Source organism: Haliotis asinina, chromosome 14 (genome assembly GCF_037392515.1).
Source record: "Haliotis asinina isolate JCU_RB_2024 chromosome 14, JCU_Hal_asi_v2, whole genome shotgun sequence".
Taxonomy (NCBI): domain Eukaryota; kingdom Metazoa; phylum Mollusca; class Gastropoda; order Lepetellida; family Haliotidae; genus Haliotis; species Haliotis asinina.
The window spans coordinates 45448546-45461402 of record NC_090293.1 but is presented as its reverse complement, the minus strand read 5'-3'; the positions used below and the strand labels follow the sequence as shown (position 1 = coordinate 45461402).

General features: G+C 39.9%; 1 protein-coding gene across 2 annotated transcripts; it reads right to left on the bottom strand.

Moving 5' to 3' along the window:
• Positions 1–1046: 1046 nt before the first annotated feature.
• LOC137261237 (BTB/POZ domain-containing protein KCTD15-like) lies at positions 1047–6208 on the bottom strand. Of its 2 annotated transcripts, none has more exons than XM_067798950.1 (2): positions 6136–6208; positions 1047–1945 (listed from the first exon to the last, which is right to left on the bottom strand). In XM_067798950.1, the coding sequence occupies exon 2, from the start codon at positions 1848–1850 to the stop codon at positions 1107–1109; it is 744 nt and encodes a 247-aa protein (XP_067655051.1). In that variant the 5' UTR covers positions 1851–1945; positions 6136–6208; the 3' UTR covers positions 1047–1106. The 2 variants fall into 2 exon arrangements, with proteins under 2 accessions (XP_067655051.1, XP_067655050.1); XM_067798949.1 differs by having other exon boundaries at positions 6032–6167.
• Positions 6209–12857: the final 6649 nt, after the last annotated feature.

Here is a 12857-nt window from a genome sequence, read left to right as displayed (position 1 = left end):
ACCTCTTTATTAAAATCTCAAATCTCACCCTGTATCAACAAGCATGTGACCCACCACTTGATGAACACTGACAATCCAAACAGGTAAACAACACTTGCATATCAATCTCCTAAATGCAAGGCATAAATGTGATGGTGTGTGGTCCTATGTATAGATCTCAGGCCACAAAACATTTGAATTTAAGCAGCCTTTGGCATGTAGAGTCCTTGGATGGGTGCCTGTCATTGGCAGTTTGACACCAGAGTTGCTAGGACTTCAGTCCTGCCCCATAACAAAGCACAGTGATACATGTCTCTTCTTAGGGAAGTGAGTTACCCAGCAGAATATGGGTACCCAGTGGGATAAGTCAGCTTGTTCACTTTGACCTGAGCTACTCTACAGATGCATGACCCAGGAGGTCAAATGGCACAAACAGCAGATCAGGTAAAGTTAACTTCATTAAACAGGGGGGCAGAGAATGTTATTCATCTTGCATTCATGCCATACATGGATTCGTTACAGAACTTGTTCCAGAAAACAACACTTCTGAAGAAAACATTCATGTTTTAAGTGAATTGTTTATACCGTCACCTGCTATCTAGTTTGATTTACCAACTTTACAACATACAGACGTCAGCTGCTTTCACAATCCGATTCACTCTTGCTGTCACTCTGTACCATCCGTAGCTTCTTTTAAAAAAAAAATATGACATGGCTGTCAGCTTCTTGACACTGGTATGTCAAACAGCAACCATGTCTCAGCTGTTCAGACATGCTGACAATCAACTGACAAAGGTGCACCCTTCACAATATTAGACCCAGCCTGTTTTGACAAGGTCATGAAATGGATTTGCATTCACTTGATCAGGTCAAGCTGAACAAGTTGTAATAACCCTCTACCACCTCACTGGCAGCTTGGCTTATCCTTGGAAATAATAATCACATTGTATGCTTTGAGCATCTTTATGTTTAGAAATAGTGCCATACAAATGCACTATTATTAGTATTATGTCGACCATGCGAAAAATATGTTGAGGTTTTTGATCCACATATCAATAAGATCAAAATGAAAACTATAATAAACTTTATTCATAAAAATTTTAAAACAAGCGCACTTGAGGGTAGGGTTAGTTTTCCAGATTTTCAATCATGTCCCCATTACTGACAGCGGGTGTCAAGGTCCTCTGCGGTACATCTATCCGCCATCGGTCCCTGTAACTGTGTTCATGATGGAGCTTACCCTGCACTGCGTTAGAAATCCCAGAGGAAGACGACAGATCAGAGTTGATCAACACCCAGCCTCGGTTTTTCAGCACCTCACAAAAACGTAGCCTCACACTAGACGAATTTAGTTCAACTTCAATAAATTCATTTCCACTTTTTTCTCGCAGCTTTTCTTTTGCCTCTTCACCGATCAGCTGCTCGGGAAGAGTGAGAATAACATCCTTTCGTCCAGACAACACTGTTTTAATACGAGAATTGTTGGTTGGCATGGTTGCAGATAGGCCAGTCCTCATTTCAATTATTTCTAAATAGTGTGATTCCAGTTTCTCACACTTGTTTTCAAGAGCATGGTTTACTGCATCAATCAATGGACTTATCTGGTAAAAATCAGCCTCAATTAGAAGCAAATCATAATCAGAAAATTGGGCAGGTAATGCTAGTCGTGTAGATCGTAAAAAATTTAATATATGTCGAAAGATCTGTCCATCTCTGTCAATAAACATGTGTCCATTTTGGTCTTGCGTCATCGGGAACTTTCCACTGATCATGGCGCCGAGCATGGAGTCGGGGTATTTACTGAGGGTTGATTTAGTTGTGGTGTAGAGGATGCCCCCGACGTTCAGGGTTATCACCGAGTCACACATCATTCTGTTGTCAAATTATCACAGCAGGATCAGGAGGGTGTTTCCCATGGTTGTTTCCAAGAACAGAGATGTGGCATCATGGTGGCCCTGTACTCCACCTGCAACAAAACAGTGAAAAAGTGAGTGTAGTTCTACACTGCATTCAGTGATATTCAGCAATATCAAGGCAGGAGACACCAGCAATGGGCCTCACACATTGTAACCATGTGGGGAATCGAACCCAGGTGACGAGCACATGCTTTAACCACTAGGCTACCCCACTGCCTCTTAAACAAAATAGCATGAGTATGCCGATTTCAAGACGAGTTGAGCTTTGGATGAAAAATGATGGTAACAGGTTGTAGAAAATAATAATAGTAATAATAATAATACTAAACTTGTTTAGCACCTAATTTCCAGGCTACGCCTGATTGACGTCACTTTTCAGACAAGCAGTCGATGAAAGTAATTGGATAAACAAAGAAGTTTTTAAAGACTTTTTGAAGGACTGAACAGTCGACAAATTTGATGTCCACTGGGATGGAGTTCCAGAATCAAGGTGCATACACAGAGAAGACATTGAGTTTCCATAGTCTAATCTAGATGTGACAAAGGAATATGTTAGCGTTTTGCAGCTTTGTATCAATGTGCTTGTAGATTTTGCATACTTTGCTGAGATGGGAATTTGCAGTTTGAACAGTTTTGAGTGCCTGAGCTTTACTGGACATCAAGTGGTCCATGATAACTCCAAGGTTCTGGGCACATGATGATGGCTGGACAAGGACTGAATCCACTTTAATGCTCACAGGAGGGAGTTTTGTACAAAAAACGATGAAAAAGTAAGCTGGAAAAACAGTCCCATTGTCACATAACCTACTGTCTTGAAGTTTAGTCGGTGATACATTTGCGACACTTTACTTAACATGGAGATAGAGGTGGGGGACATGGTCAATTAGAAGAAAGGTTTTAGAGATTTCATCTTTCAAAATTTGTATTGATGCTATTAACGAAGAAGCCCAGACTTCCATGTATATGGGGACCCATTAAGATTGGGGTTAGAACTGATCTTCAGTGGCCCAAGCTTGTCGCAAGAAGCAGCTGACAGAATTGGGTGTCAAGCTGCTTGACTTGGTTGACACATGTCATCATATCCCAAGTACATAGATCAATGCTCATGCTGTTGATCACTGGATTGTCTGGTGCAGACTTGATATTGATTACAGAATAACTGGAATATTACCAAGTGTGGCACAACAACAACAAACTGACCAACCAGCTTTACATGGGAGGGAGTTCATGGATATGCCAGTTGCTGACATTTTCCAAACCACCAATGATGGTGTGGTCATCAGCCAGGACTGCATGCCAACTGACACACCTGACATTTGTCTTTGGTCAGCTTAGGGCCAAATATCTCCTACAGCAAAGTAATGTGTGATGGCCCTTTCTGCAACAGATTCTGTGCTAAGGTGTATGTTACACCCAGGGTTTTGTTTATTGCAGAAACATAAATATAGTATTTACAACCATACTCATTTAGTGTCCCTAGAGATGCACAGTGTTAGGGGTGAAACAGTATACCGTAGTATTAGTAGAACCTTGGTATTTTGCCTTTGGTGACCATAACGCAATTCAAAAATTCAGCATTTTCGTTTACCTTCATTTTAATAACCTCTTTAAATGACAGCTTTGTTCATTCACATAAGAAAGACTACGGTTAATTTTTTCATGGTATTATACAGTATAAGGTACAGATCATACACTAAACTGAAACAGACTGAACCGATGGTCCTTTAACTGCAAAATATACCATTCCAAGGAAAGAGCGTACCATTTCACCCCGACATAATATAAGGGGGCGCTGCAAGCCAGAAATCACTTACAGTAAGCAAATGAATTGCTTCTTCCAAAAATGGCAGGGTGATTGCCATTTGCTCATCTGGCTCAAATAATGAATGTATTAGAAGAGTCTCGATGACGAGTGACAAATTCATGTGTGTTGATGAGTACAATGAAACTGTGAAAGAAACTGTGGATGATGGGATGTAAGTTTGCCAATTAGCCAGTTGAACAGTTCTTGTTCAGCTGTTGAATTCAAATGTCCCCTACGCCACCATTTTGGTTTGAGGAAGAAGCAGCCTCATCCAATGATCGCTGTGATTGCAAGCGGCTAAAAGTTTGCACTCCGTTGTCAGGCGAATCGCTTTACATCACTTGCAAGCGATTGGTTATTTGCAATGCACCTTCAGTCTTCGTCCAAATTTATGATAACAGATATATTTGTAAATGGAGTCCACTGGAGGTTTGTAGATCATATTAAAACCTTGTACACACCTTCAACAAAATGTGTATGTTGTGATACACACCTTCAACAAAATGTGTATGCTTGCTCCTGCAAGTATGAACAGTTGGCCACAGGAAGTTTCATAGGTCCATAAATAAAACAGCATTTCTGGCATAACAACTGCATTCCCAATCCAAACTTGCAACTACATCCATACATAATGTTTGTATCAGTGGTTTTTCACATGGTCAGTCAAAGTCATTTTTATACTCAGGAATTCAAGGGCAGTCTATTGGGGATAACACACCCGAGCTGTCCTCATATGGTCCACACCACCGAGGCTTTTATTGCTTAGAATTAGCAATAAAAAGGCATACAGATGTAGAGACCCTATCTTAGTACAATATAAAAGGAGGTGGTTTTGTTCTTACATCCCTTTCATTTTATATGGTACAAAGGTAGGTCTACATCTGTATATCTTTCACACACTGTTTCCAGGCGATGCAAGCCCTTGTGGTGCAAATCCCATTTCGCATACACCTCATTGTAGCTTACAATAAACATAATGCGAATTAACATCACCCTTATTCTTAGTGGACTGGTTCAGTCTACTCCAACTTGTGAGACTCCTTGTTGTGATTGACCATAGCTAATTTGGGTTTAGCTATGTAATAGAACCTTGTGACCTAACAGAACACTTTATTTTATTCTAAAATATCACATATGGTGACACAAAGAATATACAGCATATTGATACACATTAAAGTAATAGGATGTTTACAGAAATGCTGGGAAGGAAATGGATGTTTAATGGCATTTAGTGATGAACAGTAAAATATATTGTAGAGGTCATCACTGACAGATGATGTATAAAATTGGCGAATTCTTTTAATATCTTTCAATGTCATAACAACATCCTATTTCAATGGGCAACCAGTGGTTTGAAGATCTAAATTTAGTTAACTAGAGATTATAGTAATACGGTTATTATTGTAACAAATAAGGCTCTAAAAAAGCAAAGATATGATACGCTTGACACTTAATCAGCATTTGAAGAATTTAAATTGTGCATTACATCATAAAATATGGTATTCAAATTGCCATTGCAAAATAAGATTTTGGTCAAGTTTGATATAATTCTCACATTTACAGATCTACTGACAGGGTAGATACCTAATTCAATGTACATCATAAAATATGATTGCAATAACTGTTTTAACTATAAATGATATAAATATATTTATTTCCATTTGACTGCTCGATAATCATTATATGGTAGAGCTTCAGCAAGTACTGATGTCTGCCTGGCCACTCTATATCTTTGATAATCTACCATTGTTTCTGTATCTAAAGATGTTCTTTAATGAAAACAATAAATGCTGTTTAACAAACCATGTCTTCGATGTTAAGTAACTCTTTAACAAACTATGCCTCCTGTGGATATTCTTCAGCAACTGGGCTGTTCCCACTTCTTATTTGGGATGGGGAAGCAACACCTATGTGCACCCAACCATCAATTCATTGGTCTCACAAATGGGAGGACACCGACCAGTTAAATTTCTCAAGTTAACACACAGATATTATAAACTACACCTTACTGAAAGGATTGTTGGGGAACTAAAGCCCAACTCCCGCAAAGCAGTGACCACTTAATCGATTATATGGTCTCTGGGCAAAGCGATATAAAAGATATGGTTCTCTTTTAATACATCAATTCTTATAACACTATTTATTGGGGTGAACGTATTATGTAATAGCACGAATTCCTGTTTGAATTTTTACACCAATTTAGATTTCCAACAGGCTTATCACAATTTGATCAGTGTCACGACCATCCCCGAACGATTCTAAGACCTAACTTTGTTTTCTGTCACATTTCATCGACCCTTTGTGTTTATTTATTATTGTTTACACGACTCACCGGCTTAATAAACTTGTTCCACATAGTTTCACGGCGTTGGCACACCTGAGCAGAGAATTAACACATTCCATACATATTCAACTAAGTATATGGAGCATACACACCTCATGCATTCATTCTGCGCTGACGTTTTGATAGTGCTCAACGTGTTGCCAAATATTACGGAAGTAGGTGGCGATGCGCTTGTACTCCATACAGTGGTAATTCACAGGGTAGTGATGGGAGCTTTCGCTGTGCAAGTTCCTTACGTTCCAGAAAACAAACGGGCTATCTGAAGGTTTTGAAGGTTTCGACCAATATAATTTTCTATGATAATAATTATGTGAAAAGAACATCTAGAACGAAATTAGTATGGGCTATACAAAACACAAATAATTTGGTGTGATCAGTCACAGGAATCAGTTTCTTCCCACAGAGGCTACTCCTGTCATATCTACCTTCGTTACGTGTGGCCACTGTGAAAAAGCTTTGGTGGAAATATAAGTCACCGCCCAAACTATATTTAGGTTCCATACACAAGCAAAATTAACTTAACACTTCAGTATTGTTTACCTGTTTGAATGTATCCGAAATCAAGCGCTTTCTACATACACTCTTCAAAAAAAGAAACGCAAAACCGAAATATCAATGAAAATTTGGTGTTATTCAAAGACATGTAGATCAGAAAACAAAGATACATGAATGAAAGTTTGTGGAGCAATGGATTGCTATCTTGTCCATATTTCATGAGAACAACAGTCATCACAGTCATTACTGCTGTCCACCAGGTGGTGTTGAAGTATGACCACCTCTAGCTCGTACCACTGCGCGACACCTCCTGGGTACAGATCGAATCAGTCGTTGGATGTTTTGTTGTGGAATCCTTCTCTATTCCTCCTGTAGCATGTGGAACAACTGTTGAAGATCCTGTGGTGAATTACGACGTCGACGTACCCGTCTATCGATCTGATCCCAAAGGTGTTCGATTGGGTTTAGATCCGGGGATCTGGAGGGCCAGGGGAGGGTATTGATGTTATTGGCCAAGCAGTCCACGGTGGCACGTGCCGTGTTGGGCCTGGCGTTGTCCTGTTGAAAGAGCTGCCGTTGACGGCCAACAAGGTGAAGGACGTGCGGACGGAGAATCTGGTCGATGTATCCATTGGCCGTCAGATTGCCTTGGACAAGCACAAGTTCCGATCTGCGGATGTATGAGATCGTTCCCAACACCATAACACTGTCACCAGCGAATCTATCCACCTGTCTGATGCAGTTAGGAGCAAAACGTTCAGTATATGAAATGTATGAAAAACTTAGAAAGAAGTTTAAGATCCTACTATATATTACACTCATACACATGAAATAAGAATGACTACATGTATATTATTATGAAGAGAAGAAAATACTAGAAAATACTAAATTCCAGGACCTGTCAAGAATATTATGTATTTTGCATTTATACATAAAAAAATCAATTTTAAATTTGTTGACTGTAAATATTTGACATATGCGTTTCTGCTGCTCAATAGATACTGTGTATATAAATGTACTATGAGTCTGTGGCCTTTTCAGTACCGAAATAAAGATGGGAACACAAGAAACCATATCCGGAATCGAACCTAGGTTAGAGGGAACGCTTTAACCACTAAGCTACCACATCGTCCTAGTTGCTGGCTTAATATTACCTGTGAACAGTTAGTCATAAACGACACGTTTATGAACACGATAGTGTAATGCTTCGGTGGGATTCGAACCTGCATCATTTGGATTTGTAGTATTTTGTGTTACCACTTTTGTTACGGGATTGAAGGTCTGGTTCAAACTGGCCTTCATCATACCCTTGGTCGTAATAAGAGGCGTTATGAGTGAGTTGGAAATTGCTGATTTGATTGACGCCTGTATCACATTCACGCAACTGCGTAGATCGATGCTCATGTTAATCAGTTGATTCCAGGACCTGTGAAAATCCGGGGTGGAATAAGCCTTCAGCAACGCATGCTTGCCACAAAAGGCGACCATGTTTGTTGTAAGAGGATCGAGTAACAAGATCGTTTGGTCAGGCTAACTATCTTGGTTGACATATGCCATCGGTTCCCCATTGCCCAGGTCGATGCTCATGCTGCTGATCACTGGATTGTCAGACTCGATAATTTACAGTCGCCATATAGCTTGAGTATTGCGACGTGCGGCGTAAAACTAAACTCACTCACTGACTCACTCAGCTGATTCCAGACTCAATTATTTGCAGATGCTGAGATGGTCCATTCTGTAGCTGGAACATTGGTCAGTTCGGCGTTAACCAGAAAACAGAACGGGGATTCTTTGTCTGTTTCACAGTCCCTGAACCACATTATTTTACCAACTGCCTAACCCTCTCTGCAATGTAGTCTGTCTCTCTCACAGTCCCTGAAACCACATTATTTTCCCTACTGCCTAACCCTCTCTGCAATGTAGTCTGTCTCACAGTCCCTGAACCACATTATTTTCCCTACTACCTAACCCTCTCTGTAATGTAGTATATCTCACAGTCCCTGAACCACATTATTTTCCCTACTGCCTAACCCTCTCTGCAATGTAGTCTGTCTCACAGTCCCTGAACCACATTATTTTTTCAACTGGCTAAGCCTCTCTTCGGTGCTAAAGGCCCAAATAAAGCAAATCTAGATTTCCTCAGTTTCAGGTTCTGAATTTCTGGTCTTCCTTGGGCACCTTTTCAATTTAAATGTGTTTATTTGTTGCTATGAAAATTATATGTTCAGAGACTAAGCCTTAGTCTAGGGGATTGTTGGCGTCAGTCTGTGCAGTCATTGTGGTAGTTTCTGTAGATTTTTGTGTTAGCATTGTATACCGTATTGGTTATAAATCCTGGTGGTAAATACTTGTGTGCTTTGTTTCTGCATTTGATTCCACATCTAATTTCATGCTCAGATTATATCAATGTATAGTGTTTTACGTACACAGTGGTCTCCACTTTCCCATTGCTATGTACAGATGTGTTAACATCTCAAACATGGTACAACTCGTATTATTAACCTCCGGGAGATGGCTCCCTTGAATCGAAAATACCGTTTAACGCTCAAGTTCTTAAGCATGTGTAAATCATTTATGTGTTTATCAGCTACAGTGCCTCAGATGTGATTTGAAACAAAAATATGACAAGTCAAAGATGTCAGTTTCAGTCAAAGTTCTCAAGTTCAAGGTCGCCTCCGTGGTGTAGTGGTTAGATCGTCTGCTCGCAGAGCGGAAGGTCGCGAGTTCAATCCCCGGCTACGTTCTACCAAAACACGTTGTTCCCTGCCTGTCTCGACATGAATGGTCACAACAAGGACTGGTCGGCTCGGGGTCAGGATAATGTGTCTGAGTGGAATATTCATGCGTATCTGGTATGGTATCTCGGTGAGCTAGATAGCACTGTAAAACCAGCTTAAGTCTGAGCTTATACAAACAGTCACACTTACACACTCAAGCACGCCATATGAGTGAGATATTTTGAAGTAGGACGTTAAACCGGAACCTCACATCAAGTTTTTGTTTGAAAATCAAAACATTACGAATACCCTTTCGCCTATCAACGAGTATCTGTTAATAGGAAAGTGTGTTACTGATTTTATATACATGTTTCATTTCTATGCATCAGGAGACTCGAAAAAATGGCTGTAACATATTGTCGCACTGTACGTCTGTGTTGTATAATCACCATCATGAATGTCAAGATACCTCACTCACTGATACCGACATTACTCCGGATCTTCCTCCCACATCAAACATACATAGTAGGTGTGTGGGGAGGATGTGCGACCTTATCAACAATCCAGCATGATCATTGGGGGAACCTAGTGGTTAAAGCGTCTGCTCGTCACGCCAAAGACCCGAGTTCGATTCCCCATATGGGTACAATGTGTGAAGCCATTTTCTGGTGTCCCCCGTGGTGATATTGCTAGTGTATTGCTAAAAGAGGCGTAAAACCTAACTCACTCACGTCGCTGAAGGCACCGGAAACTGCCTTCACACGCTGTACGCATTTATGGGAATAGAACTCGGGGCAACGGCTAGGTTAAAGAAAGCTGTAGTCACTGGACTGTTCAACAGAACCCTTAAATTCCGTTTGTATGTGCGTGTGTGTGTTTTTATTTTCTTCTTCATTTTTTATCTACGTTTTTCATTTTTTTCTATTTTTTTTCTTTTCATCTGTGAATTACTTTCGTTTTTACGGTTTGAAGCCTGTTCCTTATTTCCTTTTTTCAAAAGCAATGCATTCTGGACATTCTGATGAAGTGCTTACTTGAGGAATAAACTGTAGCCTCCAATGCTTCCAGTTGGCAGATGATACTAGAGACATACGAGGCAGCAAATCTCCTGGCACCAAACACATGCCCCAGTCTTTCTGTTAAGTCGAAGTCACCCGGCGGGCTGTTGAATATATACATTGCGTACATGTACATGTATGTTACTGGCGCTTCTTTACGCCGACGACATATTATTATTGGCCTTCAAAAAACCAAAAACTGCAAAAGACGTTACACGCATTTACTCTTTACTGTAAAACATGGAGCTTTCAAAACCACTATAAAATCAATTTGCGAATCTGCAACAAAAGCAATGTAAATCGTTCTGCGGAAAGGTTGCACATGAAACCTGTCAATAAAATCCTTCTGTATCTATTTGATGCCATGGTTAAGCCAATATACGGCTGAGAAAACTGGGTTTAGAAAACTACATCTACAGAATCTGTTCATGTTAACGTGTTAGGCAAATTACGTCCCGATGTTGGCGATGAATTTCACAACATTTTTCTCTACGCTTTCTTCAAACATCATCGGAAAACTTGTATCCCAGAATGATGTTTAAAAGCCCTACGTTTTAAGATTTAACGGCTTGTCAAGCGGACTAGTGGGGTTATTTTCCAAACAAAAAGAAAAAGAAAAACTCTGTATATTTTTTAGCATTATCACGCAAACTGTACACTCTACCTTGTAAACCATGTCGCTATGCCATGTATTCACAACTGTATATTTGCACCTCACATTACGAGTTTCCCGGTCTGAGAATTATAAATGTTCTCTCCTCTCCTCTCCTCTCCTCTCCTCTCAACATCTGGTTGGCCTTTAACCTGACGCAGCCGCAGACGTAGACGCAGGCCTCCCATGTTCAAGTTCAGATCTTACAACTGCCGAAAAATATCTTTCCGGCATGAATGCAATATCTCAGTGCTTTCTACAACATTATATCGTTGTCCCTCTGATATTCTCCCGAACGGATCCAAGTTCTAGCCATTTTGTAGCACAATGTGTATGTTACAGAACTGTATGGGATATAGTCTTAAGACTTTTCTTCGAACTTGTAACAGTCGTTTGAGAACATCAAAAGAGAAACGGGTAGTACACAATGTATCTGACGTAAATATAAATAGAACGTTCGAGGAATGTATAACTGTATAGACACAATTAGAATGGAAATACCGGCTCTATTTAACAAGCACTCTCAATCTGATAGGCAGAGAGATTATCATGAAAGATCAAAATTATGTGTATTTCATCCCCATGTGTATTTCATCCCCACTTTATATCCCTTTTATAGACACAGGACATCGTTGTTACAGGTAGGGCAAATACTTTCTTCTGTGGGTATCTGCCGGTTTCACGCTACATTTATATGTCAGATTATTGAGAAAAGTTGTGATACATGCTCTCCTCCATCACGCATGTAACTGTATAGATAACAAGTGATTGGTGATAGCTTTGAAGCAACTTATTAAAATTTACGACATACGCTATAATATGCATTAGTACTGCCATACCTAGCACCGTATTTATTACTTTCTTATATAAGGTGAAATATCATAGGGTTGTGATGGTAACGACAATTTGGCCTACTATTTATTGTCTTATTCTTTCATCTGCTATTAGAAATTAAATTAGTTTTGACTTGGGTATGTTAAGGAAAAAGAAGTTGTAAAACGAAAATTATTGTGATCGAACCTATAGGCCTTTGCAAAAGCGAGTTTCAATCCACCTGCTTAAAATCCTGTTTTCATGATAAATATCTTCTGCTAGTCCGTGGCGCGATTCCGAACACATCATGTGTTTGTGAATCATAATCCAATAGCGATGTTACAGGGCGTTCATGCCGCGTCACCAACACATGCAGACACACGAGAATTGCAATAGTGCCCCCTACACCACTGACTCTCCGTGACCTGGCGACACATGTGGCTCAGTGTATGTAGGGATGGACAGAAAACAAAATGAATACTCACCCTGTTATACTTTTGAATTATGTGTAAACATTCGTTCTTGTCTCGGGATGTTTTGTTTTAGTTTCAACCAAATGTAGATTAAGAGGATATCGCTATCTAGCATAAGCTAGCATAAGACCCAGTACAATGGTGTACTGTGTGTGTGTGCGCGCACACGCACGCACGCACACACATATATATAATCGGGCTCAGGTTATTGAATGTTAATACGGTACATTCGATTATTTCTGCATTCAAAAGGATTCAAGGAGATTCACTTAACGTCTTAGAAAATATAACGTCTTTGCTCCAACCTATATTCAAATCTCTGCCCCGCCCAAGATGTCAAACACTCGAGCCAAATGTACTGACTTTCAGTAACAAAAGTGAGTCATTCAAGCGGAAAGTGATGGTCCAGTACGTTTAAGAGATGTTCTTATTTGTTTACACTACATGTCTGCTCTATGTATATACTATACATACATATGACTATACACACACGCACGCACACACACACACAAAGGTATGTATACAGTGTTCCCAGAAATTATTGAGAAAATCTTTGTTTTTTTCTAATGATGCTAAGATTGGAAAAAGGGCTTTCACTATGCACTA